General features: G+C 31.8%; 2 protein-coding genes across 3 annotated transcripts; one reads left to right on the top strand and one right to left on the bottom strand.

The window, feature by feature from the left end:
* The first annotated feature begins 10,344 nt into the window (after positions 1 to 10,344).
* On the top strand, positions 10,345 to 19,781 carry LOC133822408 (protein LAX PANICLE 2). Its single transcript, XM_062254738.1, has 4 exons — positions 10,345 to 11,964; positions 12,070 to 12,120; positions 12,226 to 12,298; positions 19,224 to 19,781. The coding sequence occupies exons 1-4, from the start codon at positions 10,856 to 10,858 to the stop codon at positions 19,380 to 19,382; spliced, it is 1,392 nt and encodes a 463-aa protein (XP_062110722.1). The 5' UTR covers positions 10,345 to 10,855; the 3' UTR covers positions 19,383 to 19,781.
* Positions 19,782 to 20,299: 518 nt separating this feature from the next.
* Positions 20,300 to 22,282, bottom strand: LOC133822409 (uncharacterized). 2 transcript variants are annotated; one of them, XM_062254741.1, is made up of 2 exons: positions 21,360 to 22,282; positions 20,300 to 20,519 (listed from the first exon to the last, which is right to left on the bottom strand). In XM_062254741.1, exons 1-2 carry the CDS (start codon positions 22,171 to 22,173, stop codon positions 20,509 to 20,511), a joined length of 825 nt encoding a protein of 274 aa, XP_062110725.1. In that variant the 5' UTR covers positions 22,174 to 22,282; the 3' UTR covers positions 20,300 to 20,508. The 2 variants fall into 2 exon arrangements, with proteins under 2 accessions (XP_062110725.1, XP_062110723.1); XM_062254739.1 differs by lacking the exon at positions 20,300 to 20,519 and having other exon boundaries at positions 21,118 to 22,281.
* Between the last annotated feature and the right edge of the window lie 1,787 nt (positions 22,283 to 24,069).

Raw genomic sequence — 24,069 nt, 5'->3', positions numbered from 1 at the left:
TATAGGATAAAGTAAAAGGAAAATGGGGATTAATTAGCACAAAAAAAAAGAGAGAGAAAAAGGGTAATGATGAGGGAAGAGTAGTGAGAGTGGTAATAGAATAGAATAGAATAAAAAAGTGGGAATAATAGGAAGTATTGGGTAGAAGGGAAAGGGGACCCACAGGAGAGCCCCCCATGAAGTCCGGCTTTGCATGCGCAGTCAGGGAATTGGGCCCCCACACCACACAGTCCCCACGCACGTCCATGCAAAAGCGTGGAATTTTATGCCTTTGTCGGGACGGACCTACGCTTCTTATCCTAACCCTCTTCACACCCTATCCTACCTACCCCCTACTACTATTGCTCTTCTTTCTCTAACTCATATCATCATATGGCCTCTCTCAACAATAATGTCAATTAATTCCAAGCCAAGGTATATAACCATACAATAATTTCAAAATTCATACATATATAACGAAAATAACACCTCTCTTTTTCAATAACAGTATATATATATATTAATGTTTGTTGTTATTAATTAGGTAGGGAGATTTTCATAGAAAGAAAATATATAAGAAAACGTGGCTCCTAATAAGTAGATTATAATAGGGTAGTCTGGGGTTGGTCTGGTCTAAATCATGGTTGTATCATAGACGGTCAAGTATTCAATATAGGAATAATATTATGTATAATTAGCAGCCACAAAGAAGTGTTGAATCGAAAAGTTTTAGTGCATTATAGGTATAATGATACGCTTCCATATTATATTGATATCTCTGCAAATATAATTATATAACCACTAGTTGGGTAGGATTTTTTTATTTTTATTTTTTGGAGATTGAATGATAAAATCATTAGTGGGGATGTTATAATGACCTAGCTAGGGCATCCAGTAGTACTTACACTGTTTGTATAAGATCATCCCAATACATATATATATATATATATATGTGTGTGTATGTCACTTTTTTTTGTTTTTTTTTTACGTACGTACTGTACTTATAGAATAAGATACTTATATATACGTTATATACGGATGTATAATGTATTAATTTGAATATAAGCATGATAGTGACCTTTTTCAATGGGTGAACATGTATATGGTTACAAATAGATGACGTCCTTATTTATTATTTATATCGTTTAATTTTACATGTACTTCAAAAGAGAGGAGCGCCTCATCAACTATACTTTAATATATTATATATATATATATGTATATTTATATCAACTACCATTAGGCTGGTAGGGTTTTGTGTATTCATTTGAATATTCCCTCTTTCTTTGGTTTTGTATTCATTACCAAGTACAATGACATGCATGTTCTAGTTAGCTATTGGGAGTCATTCTTAAACACTTTTAAGTACTCTATATATATGACATGCATATATTTTTGTCCAATCTATTTTAAAATTCAAGTGATCGATCATCCTAAAAAAAATTAAAAATGAACTGGAAGCCATGAAAACGATCATCCATTATGAGTGTGATGAAAGAAAATATTGAAAAACAAAAAAAGAGTTTGATTGCCTTCCAAGTCTAACTTCAAAAAACATTATATATGTAAAAGTGGTGGTGTATGATATTGATCGTCATATCACTGATTTCTTGATGATGATCATATAAAAATAAATATATTGTTTGATTATGGGTGAATATATATTTTAATATATGAACGTGGATATGATTAAGTTGTATGTTTATTATTATTTTTTTTTTAAAAAATAGCTTCTTTTAAGGTTTTGCTTTAAAAAATAAGTTGGATTTTTGTCTAGCTCTGGGTAATAACGAATTATAATTATATAACGAGACTTAGCCCTCTTTTTATATATAAATTAATGCTCATGTGTCGTGGACTCTCAATTATATATATGCAATCAATATATATAATCATAATTAATAAGAGAAATGGCAGCTGTATATTTTTGGTGGATTTTGAAATGGATTTATGTTTCACATGTTGCCCTATAACAAAGGAATATTCCAGTAATGCTGATATATTACTCGATCGTAAACAATTTAATAATTTGTTCTCAATTTTTGAGGCTTAGAAAAATAATAATAACTCTTCAAGATATAGACAGCTAAACTATTTCAGATAATGCATATAGAAAATTATAAATTGTATACATATGACAATGTTGTATATAGAAACATTTTGGACAAACGACTTCCGTAGAAGAAATCTCCAAAGGATCAACTACGTTAACATTAATTAATTATTATATTATGTATGAAAATATAATTAATATTTATTGTATCTTCATATTATTCTTAGGACAGAGTCATGGATTTTGTTTAATATAAGCTAGAGAGTTTTCTTTTTGTTATTAGTTTAACTAAAACATTCAATTAACTTGATTAAGAAAAAAAAGGTATACTCGAGTAATGATCCAATGTGACAAGTTTCATGCAAAGACACGTGTACGTGTTTTGTGATTATATGAAATAATTATGGATACTCGATCGTTTGTGATTAATATTATTTGAAACGTTATAGAGTACTATAGAGAGAGAGAGAGAGAGAGAGAGAGAGAGAGAGAGAGAGAGAGCAGAAAAGGTAATGTCGAAGTCAATTTGAGTGTAATTGCAAGTACCCTTTTGGTAGTAAAAGTAATAATCACGGAGGGATGCGAACAATGATAAAAAGGAAGAAAGTGGTAGGTTTTGCAAAACCAGCTTTGTCCCAAGGACCAGCCGAGCCGACCATATATATATAAAAGAAAATATATAAATATATATATCCATAAAAAATATATATATATCCATAAAAAATATATATATTATTTGAGGACCAGAAAATTTGTAAATATATTTATATCTTCTCTGTGTGTAAGAGTTGGAAATGATGAGGTTTTTTGGTGATGATGGTGAGTGGGAAGCAGTGAGGAGAAGATAAAAGAGAGAATAGAAAAGAATGGAATATTTAGGTTTTGGTGACATGCAAAGGGAGCCCTGCACTGCATTTTCTTCTTCTCTTACTTTTCACATTAATCATTTTAATATATATATATAAACACACATATTTATATAAATGTACAGTAACATATAGTCTCGTAACATCCTATGCATGTGTGTGCGCTTTGATCAAATCAAGCAAAGCGTGCCTGTCTCACTGTTTTCCCTGGCTCTGCTCTCTCTCACATATATATATATATAAATATATGAGTGTAAGTATATGTATATGTATATATATGACTGAGAGACGCTGCAGCCTCACCATCCCTTGCCTCTTATTATAATTAGTCTTTTTGTTGATCAATTTTTACTTGTATATATATATATTTTCATGTGTTTCAAGAATATGTTGGATCATCATGTCTACTAATGAATATATGTTCGATCGATCGATCAAGGCTTTTCTACTGGTGGTTATATGATTCTATATATATAAACAAAAGTAATCATGATTTCTTATTGTTCATGATATATAAAACCAATTATACATTTTAAGAGCAGCTTGAAGATCATGATGTATATGCCAAAATTAATAATATGCCGACCTGAGCATTATTAGTTTTAGATTGTTTCTCGTGATATTTATATATATAATATATATAGATATATATGCTAGAGGTATAGATATAATTGTTTCATAGTAATTAGTGTCAATGATGTCTAATAATATTTTTTTTCCTTTCATTTGTACACATGTATGAATTGTATTTAAAGAATACTATAGCTAGCTCTCAATCTACTACTCATCATCATCAATATCAAGTTTCCAATATTTGTCTTTTGTTGTGTAATTTATTTCAACTGCTTTGCTTTTTGTTACCTTTTGTGCTTTAATTAATTATAATCGCTTTAATTTTTTGTCACCTCTAGCTTCCAATATATTTAGTGAGTGATCACATGCATGAGTACAATAAGAGAACATAGTGCTCAAATTTAAGTAAATTAATCAAGAAAAGTAAGAATTTTTAAATGTAGCAGTACTGGGAAAAGGTGCCCACATTACCAAGTAAATTGGTAAAATTGGGGTGCTCGGGATCAAATTAAGGGTTGTTGTTATAAAAAAAATAAAAATAAAGAAGAAGAGAAGAGAATATTCTGAAGTAGCGAGAGAGAGGTTGGTTTATATATATATATATAAACTTTTGAATTGGCTTGCGTTGAAAGGGGACATGCAATGCAAAGTGGTAATCCAAAAAGGAGGAATTTATAGAAAGTTGGCCCCCTTTTCACTTTGGAATAATCACCCCACACACCCCACTCCCACTATTATCTATGCATTTTCTACTGATCCCCCCATTTTGCCAAAACTATCCCAACCAATCTCTTTCTCTCTCATCCCTCATTTTTATTATATATAGAAACATTATATATATATATATAATATATCCAACCCAACCAAGTAGACATAGAACACACAGAGCAGAAGATCACAGTTGCCCCATACCTTTCTTGCAAAGACCGGTCCCTTTCACAAGATTGGAAATGTACATGATATAGCTATATAGCTAGCTAATATTTATATATATCGAAACTTGGATAAACCTAATGAGATTTTCTGAATCAAATTCTTTTGTTTCACTTGAATTATTTTGAATCATATTAAGCTATAGCTAGCCATACACACAACGCAATCTTTTTGGGTTAAGAATCATACCATTTAACGTTACATGCAAGCTTCTCAGAAAATCAATGATGATCATATATACATTCATACGTGTCTGTGGGGTTTAAACTTGGAAGGAATGGTCAATCATATTTAGCTGTATGCTGCCATATATAAAAGTCAGAGAATATATCAAGTATACATATGTATTTGATTATTTCCAGTCACATTGGAGACCTTGATTTGAAGGGGTTGTATTGATAATTCGACAAAAATAAAAAATAAAAAGTTTTTATATAAGATTTTCTCAATTAATATAATGTAGTTTTCTCCTGTTGTTTGCCCATTTTAGAAGCTAAGAAGCCCAGTTGAAAGGGACAAAGATTTGGTTGCAGGGAGAGGGGGTGTCAACGCTGATTTTCATAAAGCTCATCAATTATGATCATTATTATGATATGGAGAGGTTGTAACTTGCAATACAGGACATAAAACCGTCTATTTTTCTCCCTTTTCAAGCTACACGCAATGATGTGTACAATGAACATTACTTCAATATATATGTATACATATTTGTGAGATTATAATTAAAACACACACGTATGAGCACAAAATATAAGAGGGGTATGAAAAATCTAGTTCTAATGAAAGCCAATTATTTAGAACAGGAAGATATAATCGAAAGCAAATTTTTTTTATCATGAAAATGAGTACATGATGAATTAGCACATTACTGATTATAGTTCTATACTTGGTTCAGAAGCTAGCTAGGTAGTGAAATAATAAGTGTACATTTTGTATTGTTTCAAATAGAATTAATATTCATATCATCAAATGAAACTCTTTTGTATACATAGATTTTTTTTTAATTTTTGGAAAATGTAAAAGGAAGTGCTTGAGTGATCAATCTAAAAAAAAACCATGATTAAAGCGCGCCCCCGCAGCATTAACCAAAGTATGGCAGACTGGTCTTTTCACAAACTAATCATGTATACTGCACTATAATATAATATGTATTATATATATATGAATGGAAACTTGGAGTGAGTGCAAAGATGTGTAAGTCAATAAAGTTAAAGATTTCATTGCCCAAACTGAAACCAGAACAATGCTAGTAGAAGAGTATATTCATGTTATTGTTATTGCCCCAAAATTAATAATAAAATCTCTGGTCTTTTCTTAACAACTTATTGGATCGGGACAACATGGTAGCTAAAGTACTATTCATAAAGCATAAAAACACACATAGGTCTCTGCAGAAACCAATTTCCCAAAACACAAAGGGCTTAATTGGTAGTTACTGTACATTAGTACTAAGTATATGTGCTATTAAATTAATGACATGCGCCACAAATTTATTTTCAGCACTTACAATTTAATAATGAGGTAATTCAGAAGACAACAACGTTGAGAATATTGGTCCAGTGCTCACCTTTTTCAACGTTGATGTATAATTTTTTTAACATAATATTATTACAAGTAAATATATTTATATGGAAAGAAAAAAAATAATAATAAGAGAGAAGGGTTCTTTCTACTTGAGTATTGTTCTGCAAAGTAGGCAAGGGGAGTGATGTTTTGACTAGACTTGACGAGGCTCTGAAATTGGTAAGACTACATACATAGATATATATTGTATATAAATTAGGCTGGTGTGATTAGAAAAGTAGTCACATGCATTCAAAGTCCAAATAAATGCTCATATATTTCATTTATCGATCTTATAATTTTTATATATATATATATATATGAATATTATGTAACCACAAAACCTGACAAGGTCCTGCAAATACGCCATGCACTGCACCCCTTTCTCTCTGCCTCTCTCTCTCTCTCTCTCTCGGTTTCGACGAAATGAATAATCCTTTCACAATCACATGCATGGCCTGACATGGGCACTCATTATACCACATGCTCATGCAAACTATACACTACCAAACCCACATCTTATATACTCTCTTCTATTCTTTTCTTTTGTCTATACTACTATATACTCTGTATCAACCACACAAAAATAAATAATATCTATATTTATTATTCAATTATTAGCTTGTATAGATATATGTAAAGTAGGATTTGAATTTGGTATACTACGTACTACTATACACACCAACAAAAAAGAAAAAGTAAAACCCTACTATTAGCTATTATTAATTTCTCAATATGTATACGCATATATAGTGTGGAAGAGGAATAGTATTATTCTATGATGATGGTATTGATGATGATACTATGACGTACAATATGAATGGGGAGCCAAACACCACTTTCTTTTTTCTTATTTCTTTATTGTTTCGAGTTATTTTTATACTAATTATTTTTATTTTTTTATACTAATTAATGATATGGTATATATGATGTTCAATTACATAGCTGCTCCAACCATTTAGTGGTGGGGGGCCAAGGCAAGTGAAGTGCAAAATCCCACTTTCTTCAATGGGAACATGCACACATTGTAAAGCTATCATAATTTTGGTCCCACTTTAGTACGCTATTGAATCAAAATCCAATGGACTCTAATGCATGAAAATCATCTCTCTCTCTCTCTCCCAAAGTCAGTCATGAGAGTATCCCATGCATGATTATTACGTATACATCAGAATATCATGCTTTGCTTTTGATCAGTTTTCTTTTTTTCCATTCCCATTTAAAACAGAAAAAATTTCTTCCCTTTTCACTGTATATCCTTTTGGAACGCTTGGATCAGTTTAGCTTTTCTCTTTTGGCCAATTCCGCTAGTGGTCGGTGTGGTCCTTGCAACGCTTGGATTACTATTAACTCCATATACATTTGTGTAAATATATATATATACATATATATTGAGAGAGACTGGTCGTGCATCAACCTCGGTGCCTTTTAAAATTAATTTGCCTTGTAATAATTAATTAAAAAGATAAAAGAGATTATATTTATAATGGAAATAAGGGTTTTTTAGTACTGTGCGCCAAATTAAGAATATATCAAATAATGGTTAATTTCCTTTGGTAGAAAACTATCGCCATCATAGGCCTTTGCTTTCATGCTTTTATTCAAAGTTAATTAAGTCATTCTATGCCATATACTGTAGGCCACGCCTCTTTTATCTCAGCCTCCCTGTTACTCCTTTTCTGGTTGGTTATTTATTTATTTATATATATATATATATTTATATATAAGCGCATGACATGAGAGAGTTCTAAAATTCTTTAAACTTTATAACTTTATCGTTGAAAAATTAAAAAGCTAAAAACACCTTAATTTTCTTTTTGGAGAAAAAGACAATAATTGATAGTAGTACTAGATTTCTACATAATTATAATTAGCCATAATAAAGAATATTTTAGGAGAGGAAATTAAAGAGAAAAACACATGTATATTTAGATGTATAGCTTAAGGCAGGGCATTACCGCATGGGAAAATGTCATAAATTAAACACATAACTCTTTTAATATTATTATTATATAGTTTATAAAAGTCCAATGATTTAATTAATTGAATACTAAAAATAATTAATTATTTGGGAGTTATTTATCAAATGCGCAGAAAAGTCGGATGGGTTATTTAAAGAAATTAATTACATATATATGATCTGCTGGCATGTCATGCATGATAATTTGGGTGTAAAAATAACATGGATATTTTCTGCATAAATAGCCAATGTTGACCTAATTTTTTATTTTTACAGTATTTAATATTTAATATATGTTAAAGATAAATAATTAATATTTTTTCTTTAATGTCAAAATAACTGAAGTTGCTGAAATATTGCTTCTGGAAGCATCTTGTCTGTTAGAGTTATTGAACATGTTGGTTAAGAAAATATTTGTCACTCTGTAATTGGTCAATTTCATAATTTTTTTAAAAAAATATTTTAAATTTGAAAAATAAATTAAAAAAATATTTTAGATTAATTCAAAATTAAGAAATTCATATTTTATGAACAAAAATATCTAAATAAATAAAGTTCCGACAAAAATAACATTTTAGTACTTTTGCCTGAAAAAATATTAAGTATTTATACTGAAAAAACCCTAAATAATATATGTTATCTATATATATATATAAATATATAAATACTTGGAGAAGTAGTCGTGATTGACCTTGTTTGAAAAGTACGTCCCTTTGTTTTTCGAAAGACCATATGTTTGATGGGCTGGAAAAGAAAATAGTCAGCTTCTGAGGAAGAGAGGCTGCGAAAAACAGCCATCCCATTTTAAAGTCACATGTTGTATTGGAACATAAAACTATATATATGTACAGTTATAGAGATAAAAATTAATGAGCAATGGCATATATATATATTTTAGAGATGTACTACGAGAGTTGTAGTGTGTGTTTGTGTTTGTGTTTGTGGAGGGAGGGTGGGAAGCACATGGGTTTTGGTAGAATCGAATCGAATTAATGTCATAAGACATAAAAGGGCGAATGAAAGCCCACGTCGCTGTGTTGTTGTGTTCTCTAGCTTCTTGGGTTGTGGGGAAACACCATCATGCATGCCAAACTCTCTATTCATTTCTTTATATATAATTAATTACCCTTAGCCCTTTTAATTAATCTATCTATCTATCTATCTATCTATAAATATATATATAAAACTCTAATCTCTCCTTACTTTTATATATATATGTTTATATTTAGTCTTGACAGATAATCTCATCATGCCCGCCCACTTTCCCTTTTCTCCATTTCAGCCTTTTCTTAATTAATCAACTACCATATGTATACATATATAAATATATCTTTTAATATATATCTTTTAATTATATGTAACTTATAACTCATTAAACTAATATTTACGCAAAACAAAGCAGGCCCCTGCAGTTTGTCATAACACATATATTGTATAATAATAATATATAAGAATAGGACACTGTCAAATTAATTATTACTGAAATTAATAATATATGGATCCATATATAATTGTCGTTTCGCCTTTACTTTGGACCACTTCTCATGAAAATTCGTTACTTTTATTTTCATATATATATATGGAGATGAACGAAAACCGTCTAGACTTTGACAAGGGATATATATATATATATAAAATATTCTACTTTTGTATTAATTATATATTCTATAAAAAGAAAAGCTTCTCTTGTCTTGTTACTTCGTAATTCGTTTATGCACGTAACAGCTCTTCTAAATTTTAAAAAAGGTATTATGTTATTGTCAATGGTTCCAATTTGTGACTTCATATATTGGCAAAATTAATGTGAAATCAGTTGCTAACTTTCCGGAAATCATCATTAATTATATATATATATATAAATTCAAATATCAATATATTTATATAGGCACATGTGCATGTTACATTTCAGTTTTCGGATCATGCATATGTTCTGATCTCCAATAATATAATTAAGTTGTATAAATATAGATATGGATATATATATATACATGAATCAAAAATGACAAATTTAAGGGATTAAGTTATATATTAATATGGATATTGTAGTAGTAGTAGTATATATATATATAGGTGTATAGGCTATATTTATTTTTATATATATATAGAAGAAATTAGGTAGCATGAGTATACGGAGGCCAAAAGGACCTTTTAGAAATATCCCAAAAAGAGAGAGCCTTTATTGTCATTTTGTCTTTTAAACATACGCCCTATAGTAAAGCTGTTAGCTGGACTAGTGTCTAGTAGGAGCTCCCATATATATTTTTTGCCAATATGACATAAAACAGGTGGAACTTACATTTCGTCATAATAAAGTTAAAAAAATATTACTCATGGACCTAGCTGCTAATTAATTAATTAACTAACTAATAAGAAGAGAATATATGCACAATAATATATTAATGAATATATGCTTATAATATGACTGACTGACCACCATCTATTTCTCTTTCTCTCTCTTCTGCAACTATTTCATCTCCACAAGCTTCCAAACAAAGAGAATTAATGGAAAGTGAGATTTGCAACGTTTATTCTTCTGGTTCATGTGTAGTCGTAGTAGTAGAAGTAGTTCTGATAATATTATTATGTCTAGGTTGATGAATAGAACAAAAAGCCTTATCTGTAAGAAGCCGTTAATGGGTGTCTCTGATCTTTTCTTCGATTATTCTTCATCTTCTTCTTCCTATAATACTATTATTAATATTATTCCCAGACTACATTCCTATGGCCCCATTCATCACAACCAATCCCTCCTCCTCTTATTATTATTATAAAAACCAGTTCAATATTCAAACCCCACTTTCTCCAATCCATGGCTCGAGCTGCTGAGATCAACACCAGCAATTTTCATCATCATCATCATCATCATCGTCAACTCATCATCAAAGAATCCTGGCGGTTGATCCAGTGCTCAGTTTCTCGGCTGTGACCATGGTTCCTGCACCAAACCTCTCAAAACAACATCACCATCATCATCTTCATCTTCATCAGAACCTTCTTCTTCTTCAAAAGAGTAACGATATTAATATTATTAGTACTGATAATAACAATCCTACTTCTACTTATTATGGTAATTACGACAAGTACACGGAAGCAGCAGAGTGTTTCAGTCTTATGATGAGCCGAGCGACCGAAGGGTATGAGAACTGTAGTACAACTGAATCTTGTTTAGGATCTGATCTAGTAGTGGCCACCACTGATCCAAATTCATCTATGGCTGAAGATGAATCCAGAACCAATAGCCTTAACGAAGCCGGTTCCAGCTCTAAAGACGCTCATCAACAACAAGAAGAGACCATGAAAGTCGACCAAGACCACGGCAGCTGGCTCCAATTGAGTATAGGCGGCGCTGGAACTCCAACCCATGGCCATAGCCATAATATTGATCACGGCAACCACCACCACCACCAGATACTAGAACAAGCTGCTAGAAGAGGCTCTGGCTCCGGCGGGTTAATGATAGAGCTGGATCTGTTACCTTGTGGTGGTAGCAGTACTAGTACGAGACAACAAGCCGCGGCGGGGGCTGCGGCTGCGGCGGCGGCCAGGTCAAGTAATAGTAATCCTATGTTTCAATTAGGGCCTCATGGTGGCACCGCCGCAGTGTCAAATTTTGGGAGCGCTGCTACTAATAATTTTAGTACAACACCGTTAATGTATTTTCAACACCCGGGAAGTACTAGTGGTAGTTCCAACTTTCCTCCTCCTCCTGTTCCTCATCATCATCTTCCCCCTCATCTTCATCATCAGCAAGAGGCCATTAACTGGGGATTTAGGCCTAACTTAATTCAGTACCCCTCATCATCACAGCTACATAATACTAATAACAATAGTAATATTATGGCCGCTTCTCCTTCGTGTTCCTCTTCGTTGATGATGATGCCTCAACTGGGGTCCTCCTATTTTGGTCGCCAGTTTCAGCTCCAACAACCACCCGTTGTCGAGGCCGCCGCCGGGCCCAGCTTAGACTTCCGAGTTACTAACCCTCCGAAGAGGCCCCACTCCGGCATTTGGTTTATGCTTCAAGCATCACAAAATCAGTAAGTGTAGTAAATATTTGTTCACTTTTTAAACTTCTTTATTTTTTTTCACAAAGTTTCCTTTTTTAATCAAACTTGGGTTTGGGTTTGTGTTTGTCAATGCAGAGCCAAGGAACCGTTCTTGCCTCAAATATCTAAGAGCTTCTTAAGAATCAGGTAATTATGTTTATTCCATTTAGAAAGTTATTATTTGTCTATTAGGTTCATGTATAACAGTTTCATTTTCTTAATTACAAAATTTCTTCAAAACTGAAATATCAGGGATGGAAGCATGACTGTTGGATTGCTAATAAAGTATCTGGTCAATAAGCTGAGATTGGATAGCGAATCAGAGGTATGTATCTATAACATAACACACTTTCGAACTTTTTTTTAGTTATATATACAATTAATATAAGTGGTTATATATACAAATATATTTGTATATCTTCTCTTTTCTCTCTCTCTCTCTCTTTGTTTGTGTATGACTTGGTTTAGATGACAACAATGACAAAACAAGACTAGAGAAAGAGGCCGAAAAGAGAAACCATAACAATGATAGCTAGAGTTTTGATCATCACGTAATTTAGTTACATGAATATAGAGTTGGTAGGTGTATTAGAAACATGACAGAAACATCAGAACTAAAAATGGGCTGCTCTTATTAGTACTATTTTTTCTTTCGACAAAATCATATTTAGGTGGTGAGTTTACTTCTAGCTTAATTGTCAGGTTCTCTTCTTCTACTACTACTACTACTACTAATATACCGCGAACAAATATATTTCACCATACATATATACCCTCTAACTCTATAGCCATCAGTTTCATCTAAATTTAATTGCATATATAGTTATGTTTATGCATCCACATTTTTTGTGGTGTGGTCTCAAGTAGCTCAAAAATATATATATGGTGCCAATAAACTACGAAAACTACCTACCACACCTTTTGCTCAAATCCCATTAAATTTAAAAGTTAAATAAAAAATACAAAAAAAGTGAAACTAATGGCGCATAACCTTTCTAGAATATCATAGATAATGTACTGTAATCATATATATATATATACAGTTATTCAACCATATACATTGAAACTTAAATTAGACAGAAAAATAAGAATACAGTTAAATCAAAAGTTTAAACAAGTAATTTTAGTGTGATATTTCAAAAAGAGTTACTACTATGTGTAGTAACTATTATACTTATTGAAAGATTAAGCTGCTGGCACTCGCTAACTAGCTTACTTATAAATCTTAGGCATGGCCCTATACTCTCTCGCATTAATGCCTGCATTAAATCTAATCTCAACAATCTAAAAACATTTTAAAGTTTACTTTTTGAAATTAGCTAGCTAAGTACGTACCTCTATCTACTTAATTATATGCGAATAGATATAAGCAGAAACTCCATAACATTATAAATTTACTTTGTATAGCCCGCGTTATTGATATATACAAATAAGGAGAACCATTTCAAGAAAAAAAGATACATTAGGAGACAGGACCTATAAACGTAGCATGTCAGGAAAACCTTGTTTGTTAAATACCATATTTAAATTCTAGAAATATAGAGCAAAAAAGAAACATACTCCTCCCTTTACTGAAATTCTTGGAGGTTGATTATATGCATTGAGTTAGTTTTCAGGAAAGTTTACGTTATAATATGTAGAGTTTGCTTATGTAGTGTTTTATTATTTGCTATAATATAATGAAGATGGGAAAATTTTGGCTTCGATTAATGCATGTAGAGTTCCCTTTTCTGAAAAATTAAGCTACATGATGGGAAACATTTTATACATATATATTTATATATACGTTTTTGCCCTGAAATTTGCAAAAATGTTATAATATTAACAGAAAAAAAGGAATCGAATGATTTAAAACTTGGCACGTTTTTACTTATATATAGGCTGCATTTAGTAAACATCACGTATATTATTTCGTTATGATGACTTGACTTATTGTAACTTATATGTACGTAGCTATTGCTAGCTCCTATATATTTTTAGGTATAGAAGTTCCAATATATGTATAAAGCTAAGATAAACTTCGTTTCTGTTAATTTCAAGCGTTTTTTTCTTCTACTTTTCATTAAAATCGAGGAATTTTGTTTGGTTTGACTCACGAAGTAGCTAGCATGCATATATATATATATATATGTTAATCAATGACAGATAATTATCCATAGTAAGTTTTGGTATACTCGAATAGAATTATAATTTTGATTTTGTATGGCCCGGGAGGAATAAAATCATTTGTGCACGAGAAGGGTGACATGATTTGGGTTTTCTATAGATGAAAATTATTGCATATGATATGATCATCACTTTATTATACATGCCTTCCCATACACACTTCATCATGAAATACCACTATATTTTCCCTAATAATTACAAGGAAGCAACGTTTTATAATATTACTTGGTAACTTTTTTTTTTTTTACTTATTGTTTTATAGCTGGGTTCTCTAGAATGTTATAAGATCAAATTAATTGTTCTATCATTATGTTATTTAGACCTTTAAATTATTGGACCACAAATATAGTGTGTGTGTGTGTGCACCTTTAAAAACTAATTAAAGGTAAATCTAGCCACAACCAAAAACATTGTCTAATGTATATATAAATTTATATATTTATGTATACGTGTAGGTTTTCACACTTTTAGACATTAACGAGCAGGCGTGCATGTATTAATATTTGGGAAGAGATTAATATAACGAGATTTTTCTTGAAAAATATTATTTAGAATAAATGAAATATGATACCCCTTTTTCTTTAGAAAATGAAATATGATACTTCTCAGCTGATTTAGTTTTTGCAGTACCATGCCTGTTTATAAATTAAATTAGAGTGATTAGATAGGATCGTAAATAAAGATTTAATTAATAACTTATTAATTATAAGTACTTGGAATACTTAGATGTCCTTTTGGCTTTCTTTTACAATTGCAACTGCCTAGGGTTTTAAAAATTATATTACGTCAAAGAAAACTTCTTAAAGCAAAAAGAAAAAAAAAAGATTGGGGAAGAAAATAGCCAAATTATATGCGCAAACAGCGCAGATGAAGTTAAATTAAGGTTGAAAATTCTATAACAAAAATTTAAATTGTAATAATAAATATTTAAGTAACTAATTAAAAATATTGAAGAAACTTGATCTAATATGCTATTTAACAATCGATATACATGTAAATTTTTGCTTGAAATAATAATAGATAGCAAATATATGTGTTCTTGCCACTTATAATCAAAAGAAGTTTTTTCTCATTATTTCTTAAAATATTTTATAATTCTTTTCAAATATATGTAGTAATTAACCATCAAATAAAGTACAAGAAAACTATAAATATTAATCATAATTATGATGAACAAAAAAATAATAATCAATTATGACATTTATTGATATATAAATTAATTGAACAATTAAAGGGACATAATTATGTACACAAAGGAAAAAAAAAAATCAAAGGGTTTCTTTCTTTCTTTCTTTTCCTTTTTTAATTTTTGGAACTGGAAAAGGGTTTCTTTCTTGATAAGGAGATTTATATGAGAGTTAGATATTATCAAAATACAATACAGGTATTCAAATACAAATTAAACTGATTAGATTATTAGCTAGAAGACAAAAACCACGTAGTGTCTATGTTAGTTGAAGTTGTCTTTACTAGGACCAAAATGGCATTCCATAATAACAAATGTACGTTGTCTTTCTCACCAGCTATGTCATAAAAAATTATATATACATGCTTCTTAGGATCATTTAATATCATATATACATAGTCAAGTACATTCCAATATCAATTCTTTTCTATTGAATATATATTATATAGCGTGTAAATAATAGTTGGTATCTAGGTCAACTGTTATACTCATGATTTGGAGTCATTTATAATATATTTATATTTGTACATGCTCCAGATATGTTTCCTTGCCCTTCATGCCATGAGATAAGGAGAAGATAAAGACAGTATCTATTATTTAAATCATTTAGGCTTTGTTTGTACCTTTGATATTATAAGGTTGGAAAAATTTTATGAGGGAAAATAGAAAGAAAAAAAAATAGAGGAAAATGTTTTACACATAAGAGACTTTTTTTTAATTATATGTATATATTTATAATTGTTGTAAATTTTAAAAAATTATACTACATTAAAATTTGTATTTTTCTAAAAAAATAATTCTTAATTTATTGATTCTATCAAATCTCTTTTTTCTTCTCTTATGAAGAAACATATAATATTTGCAAACCATAATAAATTTAAAACGAATAGAAGAAACTAATTAATAAGAGATAACAAATTCAAGTTTTTATTTCCAGCTAAAACCACTACACCTTACCATGAAACAGTCATGCATAATTAATATATATATATATATATAATTAAAGAATAATGCGCTGCGTGGGACTCTCAACACTTTGATCCTAGTTTTTCTACGAATTTGTCAAACACATTTGCCAGAAAAGTCAACCTTATGCCATTAATTGGTCATTCTCATAGTAAATTAATAGTTAATATCCACCGTCCAATTATAGGAATGATCATTAATAAGATTAATTGTTGCATAAACTTTCTTCTTTAAATAGCTAAAATTCTATATGCCGTCCTAAATGCCGACCTCAACTTTCACACATCGCATGCAACACCTAAACACACACACACACACACACACACACACACACACATTAATATATATATATATATATAGCCAATGATTATAACCATATAAGTGGGTACAAAAAGGGTCGATCTTTCCATATTTAAATATAATATACTCAAAAATCTTTTTGATTTAGCGTAAATTTAGGACTCCTCTTGTAATAGTCTTGTTTTTTTGTGATTAATTTGGTCTCAAATTAGCATATGTTTCGGCTTTACTAGTGCTTGTGTTACACACTTATTATTATTAAGCACACACATCTAATCTAATATATAGAGAGAGAGATACACACATATACATAACATCGTGATGATTAGACATAATCTATATTAATATGCTTGTTGATAATTTTTTGTTGCCTTCATAAACAATATAAAAAGGGAAAACAAAAAAAAAAAGTTGAGCCATGTGGTATAGGTTGCAAGTTTTTTTGGTTTTTTTTGTTTGTAATTAGTGGACTATTGACTTTAAGATGAAAAATATATCACTGTTTTGGATTATATATTCAATTATATATATATGTTGTGTCTAGACAGCTAGTTGATATATGGTTGACATTCATTCATTCATTAGCATACAAAAAAACAAAGAAAGAAAAAAAAAAGTTGATAATTACATATCGATAGAAATAATGATATCGTAGGGCCTTGAAGATCACACGTGGACCCTGTCATTCTCATAACCCATATGCATGCGTTTCAATTTCATCTCTTAGCTTAATAAGCTTTCTTTCGTCATGCTTTCGTTTTTTCCAACTCAAATTTGAGACAGCCAGCTAGCTCTTTCTAAATTCTACTTAATAAATTGCCCTCTTTTCTTTTCCCATCTATATTTATTTGTGCTTAAAAAGACCCATCAAAACCTTAAGTGGTGCACTCGAATGGAATTTTAAAGGACCCCATCATCTCCTCAACAACCAACCACACAAAAGAAATGACTATAAACAATGTACTAATTGTAAATATATATATATATATTTATTTTACGTTGCAGGAAAGCAATGCATGAGAGTTAAATCTACAACAGAATCATTAAATTTCAAGAGTAGTTGAATAAAATATCAAAGTTGAAAAATATATTCAAATATTGATAAGATTCATAATGAAAATGAATATATATATATATATATAGTTGGTGAAGGCTATGCATGCACCATATAATATATATATATATTTTATAAATACCAAAAACGACCCGTAAACAACTAGGTAGGTTGTGCCGGGTTTTAAGTTGGTATTTAGTGACTCATATTAATATTGTATGGGTTTTATTTATTAGAAAGTATTCACATAATAGGAAAATAAAATGGGCAGTTGCTCGTTTTCATGGAAGAATATTATTGACCTTTCATATTAGGGTTTTAAGAAGCAACGTGAAAGAGACGTGTGCATGAATAATAAAGTATATATATCTATGGAATTTTTATAGGTTAGATCAATATCACATGATATAGTTTTTTTTTAATTTATAAATTTGAAAAAAGAAAAAAGTTGTGTTGTGCCTATTTGTCGCCGTGCTTTTTGGATCCATTACGTGATTTTTTTTCTATAGGTTATTGTGTTTTAGAATTTACTTTTTTGTAATTTATTTAGATTTTTTTTTTCTTTTTTCTTTTAAGAAAAGATTTGGAGTTATTTAAAATATATATTTATAGTAATAAAGTCTAAGGGGTTATGATTTTGGCTTACGAGCAAAGTCTGAGTGGGTCCTGTAATGATTAAAATGGGGCAGTTTTGAGATGGTGGAATTGGCCGGGCAGCCCTCAAAGTGTCTATTTATGTAGGTGACCGCTGACCGAAGTGTTCCTTATTTTATTTTTGTTTGGAATATCTTGGAGATGAGATGAGAGTGAGCAATTTGATGGGTAAAGTAGACGTTTACAAAGATTGAGATATAAAAGATGGGATGGGATATGGGGCAATAATGTATCTTAGCATGGGAAAGACGTAAGGTAGTGATACCCATATTGACAAAGCATGACTTCATCCCTACGTACATACATACATACATACATACATACATACATACATAAATATAGATACATAATACATAATACATTTTCATTTCATTTCATTTCATTTTATTACTATTTGTGTATATAACCAACCCAAATAATGCTTTTTAATCTCTATTCCATTCTTTACACAATATTAGTCTTTCTATTATATTCTTTTCTTATTTATTTTTTAGAAATTTATATTCTATTCTTCAAAATATATTATTACAAATCTTTTTTTTTTTAATTTTACATTTTTATAATTTAAAGATGACTAGTAATTTCTATTTGCAGTGATGATAATAGAGCATGAGGCAAAAATAATATATAATAAAATATTTTGTGGAGTGTATTTTTAGTTCTCTTTCTCTAAATTTTTGAAGATATATCTATTTTGCATCATGTATTGTGAGTGCTAGCTATTATGTATATATAAAATTGTTGGTGGAAATTAAAGTTCTAGTTTCAATATAATATATTGTACTAGCTTGGTTTACTTGTTTGTACAGTATATATATCATAGTTGTTACCTTTAAATATGTTGCATGAATGATGTAGAATGTATATTTATAGATATATATAGTAGTGTGTAATGGTGGGTTTGCACGTGTGAAAATGAAACAGATAGAGATAAGATGTAGAGGGCAGCAGGTTCTACCAATGTTGACGTTGCAGCAAGTAAGAGATAACATATGGGGTCCAACTGTGACTACTTTGCTTCCAGACTCCTCTTCTTCTACCACTGATCATCTCATGGTGCTTCACTACGCTAGGACTCCTTAATTTTATATCCATTTTTCTCATTTATTTATATAATATATGTCTCCCATGTATCATCACCATTGTTATAATTTATATTTTAAAAAAGAAAAAAAAAAAAAAAAACCTTTTTTCTTTCGTTCTTTCTTTTTCTAAATGCCCTGTTCTTATTTTACTATTCTCTAATGGGTTACTTGGGAATGCATTGTTTTGAAATATGAACATAACAATAACTTGACTTGATCATATCGATTCAGTGTCTTCAGTCTTTGATTTATCAGTCGTGTGCATGAATTCAAAAACATGTCTCATGATCCATGAAAGCCCAACCTATTTCTGGTTTTAAGCCCATGGCCTGGATTGAAAGATCCAGCTATAGCCAGGCCCATTGAATCTACTAATGACACTTCCTTGTTTGCTTTCCATCCAGGAGTACTAATGGGCCTCTACTTTGTCGTAAATTACATAATTTTCGTTTTCATTAATACAATCTGGTTAAATTGTATGAATTAACATAATCATTACTTTTCTGTATAATTGTCGTTTGAACAATAAAATAAAAAGCATGTGTACACTTATTATATTCAAGTGAAAAAAGTCCTTGATCAGCTAAATATTGAGCTCATTTAGTTAATAAAAGGTCCATTAATCCGAGTCCAGTTACTTTAAAAAAATGTGTAATCCAATTTCTTCATTATGGCACAAGATGGATTTTGAGAAAGAAATAGTAAAAAGAAAAGGAAGGGTGATTAAAATGAGAGAGAGCTATTCTATATAAAAATGATATTGTCCAATTTAAATAATTTTTTTTATATATAATATGTAATACAATGCTTTTATATTTAATTTTTTTATCTAGTTTCATCCCAATACAAAATAGCATAAGACCATCTTTTATACCTATAAGATCCAAAACAAACTTGACAAGGAACAAAGCCAGAGAGAGTGAAAGGTGAGACTTGATTGTAGCATCTCAAATTAATAGTCTTTTAATTATATGAAGCTTACTAGTACTAGCAACGCTGTTGTCAAAAAAAACAAAAAACAAAAAACAAAATGCGATGAGTTGCAAATTGAGAGATTGAAAGTTCCTCAAGTATAATTGGGTACGCAGGCAGGCATTCACCTCAAGATTCACTTTCCGAGTAGATTAACATCCTCCTAAGGTACAAGTCAGCACAATCAAATTTCAAACCAAAATATAGTTGATTTGGACACTGGATGTGGAACCCACAATGTACTAAACACACACACTTACACTAATATTTGCATTGTATATTTCAAACTACACTGCCGGAGAATCCCCTCTCAGTCTTCTATTCATTATCATAAAGAAAACAAAAACAACAATGACTCCACTCCTCCATAATTTGATCCCCAATCATCAAATCACATGTGTATACATGATTCAAAACAAAGACTTTGCTTTCCGAACCAAATAACCTTTCATTTACATCTCACTCTTTGGACATAAAACCCGAACCCAGTGTAAAAATATCATCTCACTTAAGATGAGTTTCGTCCTGATAACATAGAGCTTTTTACATCTAACAATTGTTCTAATGGTGTTTAGATGGGTTCGTTATCTGACCAAGACAGTTTTGTACATATAGCAATTGTTATAATTTCTTGGTCTAGTTAGAGAGGGAGTCTAGTATACTGAAAGAAAACACTAACAAGTATCATATGACACCAACCACAATCCAATTCGTATGTCAAAATGACAGAGGTAAAACCATTCGATAGCAGAGGACTTCAATTCGAATCAAATTTGGTGAGTAGTTTTATTGTAAGAGAAGTAAAGGGACAACAGAAAAAACTGTTCAGACCAGCATTTTTTTTAGTAACATTTCAGCTAAAGCCGAGAGCTTATGGTGGTCAAGTTCTCTTTTTTTTTTTAAGCCTATGATGATGATGATCAAGTTAAACTTAACTATTTCAGTGAATAAATATATATAATTGACAAAAAAAAAGGGATTGAAACTCATGAAAATCCCTTACCAAGCTTCTGAATAGCAGTGTACATTTTCCGCCTGGAACCAACGGCGTTGATTCCCATATCCTTAAGATCCTCCAAAGTCAACATGGGCAAAACCTCGTCGTCAACCTCGTGTATCTCGAACACCGGCGCATACCGACTCAAACCCAACTCTATCAACCACGACCTAACTCCGCCGCAACTCGTCTCGGGCAAGCTATCATTCCACGTATCCACGCCCGCGTTATCCAATGACTGTACTGGGCTCTGTTCCCTCATTGGACTATCCAATTCCGGATCGAAATCCCTAAACCCTTCTTCCCCCAATTCCTCCCTACTATCTGCCCCATCATCCAGCTGCTTCGAATTCGAATTCGTAACCCAATTCGATCGGACCCTTTTGACTGCAGTTGCTCGCTTCGACTTCACTCTTCGGATCCCCAACTCGAAATTAAGACCGTCTCCGTTCTGATTCCTCTCTTCGGTCTCCGCAATTTCTTGGGAATCACCGCCGTTGACAAGGTTCGTTAAAGACCGGGCCTTTACGGACTTAGACGAAGCCACAGCGGCGGAAGAGTCTCTGGAGAACCTCCATGGGTGCTTGGTCCTCCGAACGTGCGAATCGTAGGAGAGTGTGGCAGCGGGTTGGTCACCGATCTCGCCCAATCGGACACTGGGGCGGCGTTGTCGTTTTGGAGCCAAAGATGGCCCTGGATTGTCTAAGGAGGGCGGTGCCGTGGGTGGTGCTGGTGGTGGATCGGTTATGGGTGGTGGTATAATGGTGGTTGGGGCGGCGGTGACTGGGGGTTGGAGTAGTGGGTGTAAGTCATCGGCCATAATAGAGTAGAGTGGAGTGGAAAGGACAACGGAGAGAGTGCGCAGGATAAGGAGTGTGAGATGGAGTGATCTGGTGCTTCTTCATCCTTATCTTTTATTCGATCTCTGCCGTTTGATGACCTTCAGTCTTTTTTTATTTTCAAAACTGCGCCGCAGATGCAATCTCTGCCTTACATCTCTTTTGGGCCTTAGCTTATGACCCAATAGTTTTTGGAAAATTTATAATGTGAAAATTACATTTAGTACCCAATTTAAGTTAACCTCTTTAATTTTTACCCACATTTTAAAACTCTTAGATTAATACCCAAATTATTAATGACTCTACCCATTATACAGTGGTCTAGTGGAACTGACAGTGGAATATTATTTAAAGAGGGAAGTAAATGACATGACAGAGGCAAATATTGAGATTTTTATATTGGACTTCTAGTAGTGTTTTAAGGGTAATATAGGAAATGTGCTTTAAAAAGTGGGTAATATTCAACTAAATATTATTAGTAGCTATTTTTAGTTAACTAATCCTAAAACTGAGTATTTTTCAAATTATCCCATTTATATTCCACATTATTTTTTTCATTTGTTACAAAAAAAACTTAATAAATTTTATTGGGAAATTTGGTTAATTATGCAATAAATGGGTCCCATATCAAAATTATCCTACTATTGATAATATCAAATTGTTCTTATTGTTTTCCTTAGTTCCCAAAATACTCCTAGCATTTGTTTCCACTCTTTATCTCTCTTCTCTCGGTCTCTCTCTATTCTCTCCCTAAGTCTCTCGGTCTCAAAAAGAAACCCCAAATCTCTTCTCTAATTTCTTGGCCCCGAACAAGAATCCCAACCCACCCCCCGCCCTCCCCCAAAATCTTCCATTGGCAGTGCTTAGATCCTTGTCGTGGTCGTTGGTGCATCGGCAGGGACGAACGGAGAAGCGATGACATCGAAGGGAACGACCCAAAGCTCGAAGAAGCCACCCAGAAGAAAATGAAGGTGAGTCCTCGATCCATTTCTGGGTTTGTGTTGTCTGCGCATGTTTGTCATATGATTTTTTGTTCATAGGTTAAATCGAGGTTGTTCATAGGAAAATCTAAGTTTTTTTTTCAAATTTTTGCCTCCACCTCAATAGAAATCGATAGGCCTTGATAGACCTCGATGGGGCTCGATTGATCTCGAAAGGATCCGAGGGACGTTACCTCGACATGCCTCGATAGAAATCGATAGTCTTATTTAGGTGTAGAATTTGACTGACCTCGATGGGCCTCGATATGAAGTGAACAATTTGGGAATTTGTAGGATTTTTAGTGTCTCGATAGGCCTCGATAGACTTATTTATATATAGAATCTGAATGTACCTTGATAGACATCGACAAGTCTCGATGGAACTCGATTGTACATAAATGTAGAGGTTACCTCGACAGGCCTTGATGATTGCTTTATTTAATTGTACCTCGATATGCCTTGATGTGCCTCGATAAAAATAGTTTTGCTTTGAACATGTATTGCCTCGATATGCCTCCACAAGCCTTAATGGGCCTTGATGGTTACTAGATTGCATAAACATGTTATTAACATTTTTTTTTGTTTTAGATGCTTGACCTTATTGTGTTGTTGGAGAAGCATTTTCCTGCTCGTGTTACTTATAAGGGTGGTGCTTACTTGGATACCCTTATATAGCAGTTTCAGAGGCATGGGCTGATTGAGCGAGCAAAGGCATGCCCATTGGAACAGTTCTTTAATACCGAGGCCTTTAGTTTTTATGGGGCTCTACTGCACCAGTTAATGTTGCGTAAGGTGGAAAGCAAGAAGCATGATGTAATGCCCTGAAATCCCTAATGCGGTTTAATGGCTGGATTAGTAGGTCGGGAGGGCCATAATTGTTTAATTATGTAATTAAAT

The sequence above is a fragment of the Humulus lupulus genome, chromosome 3, assembly GCF_963169125.1.
Source record: "Humulus lupulus chromosome 3, drHumLupu1.1, whole genome shotgun sequence".
Taxonomy (NCBI): Eukaryota; Viridiplantae; Streptophyta; class Magnoliopsida; order Rosales; family Cannabaceae; genus Humulus; species Humulus lupulus.
The sequence above is the reverse complement of the archived record's forward strand: the minus strand, read 5'-3'. Positions and strand labels throughout refer to the sequence as shown.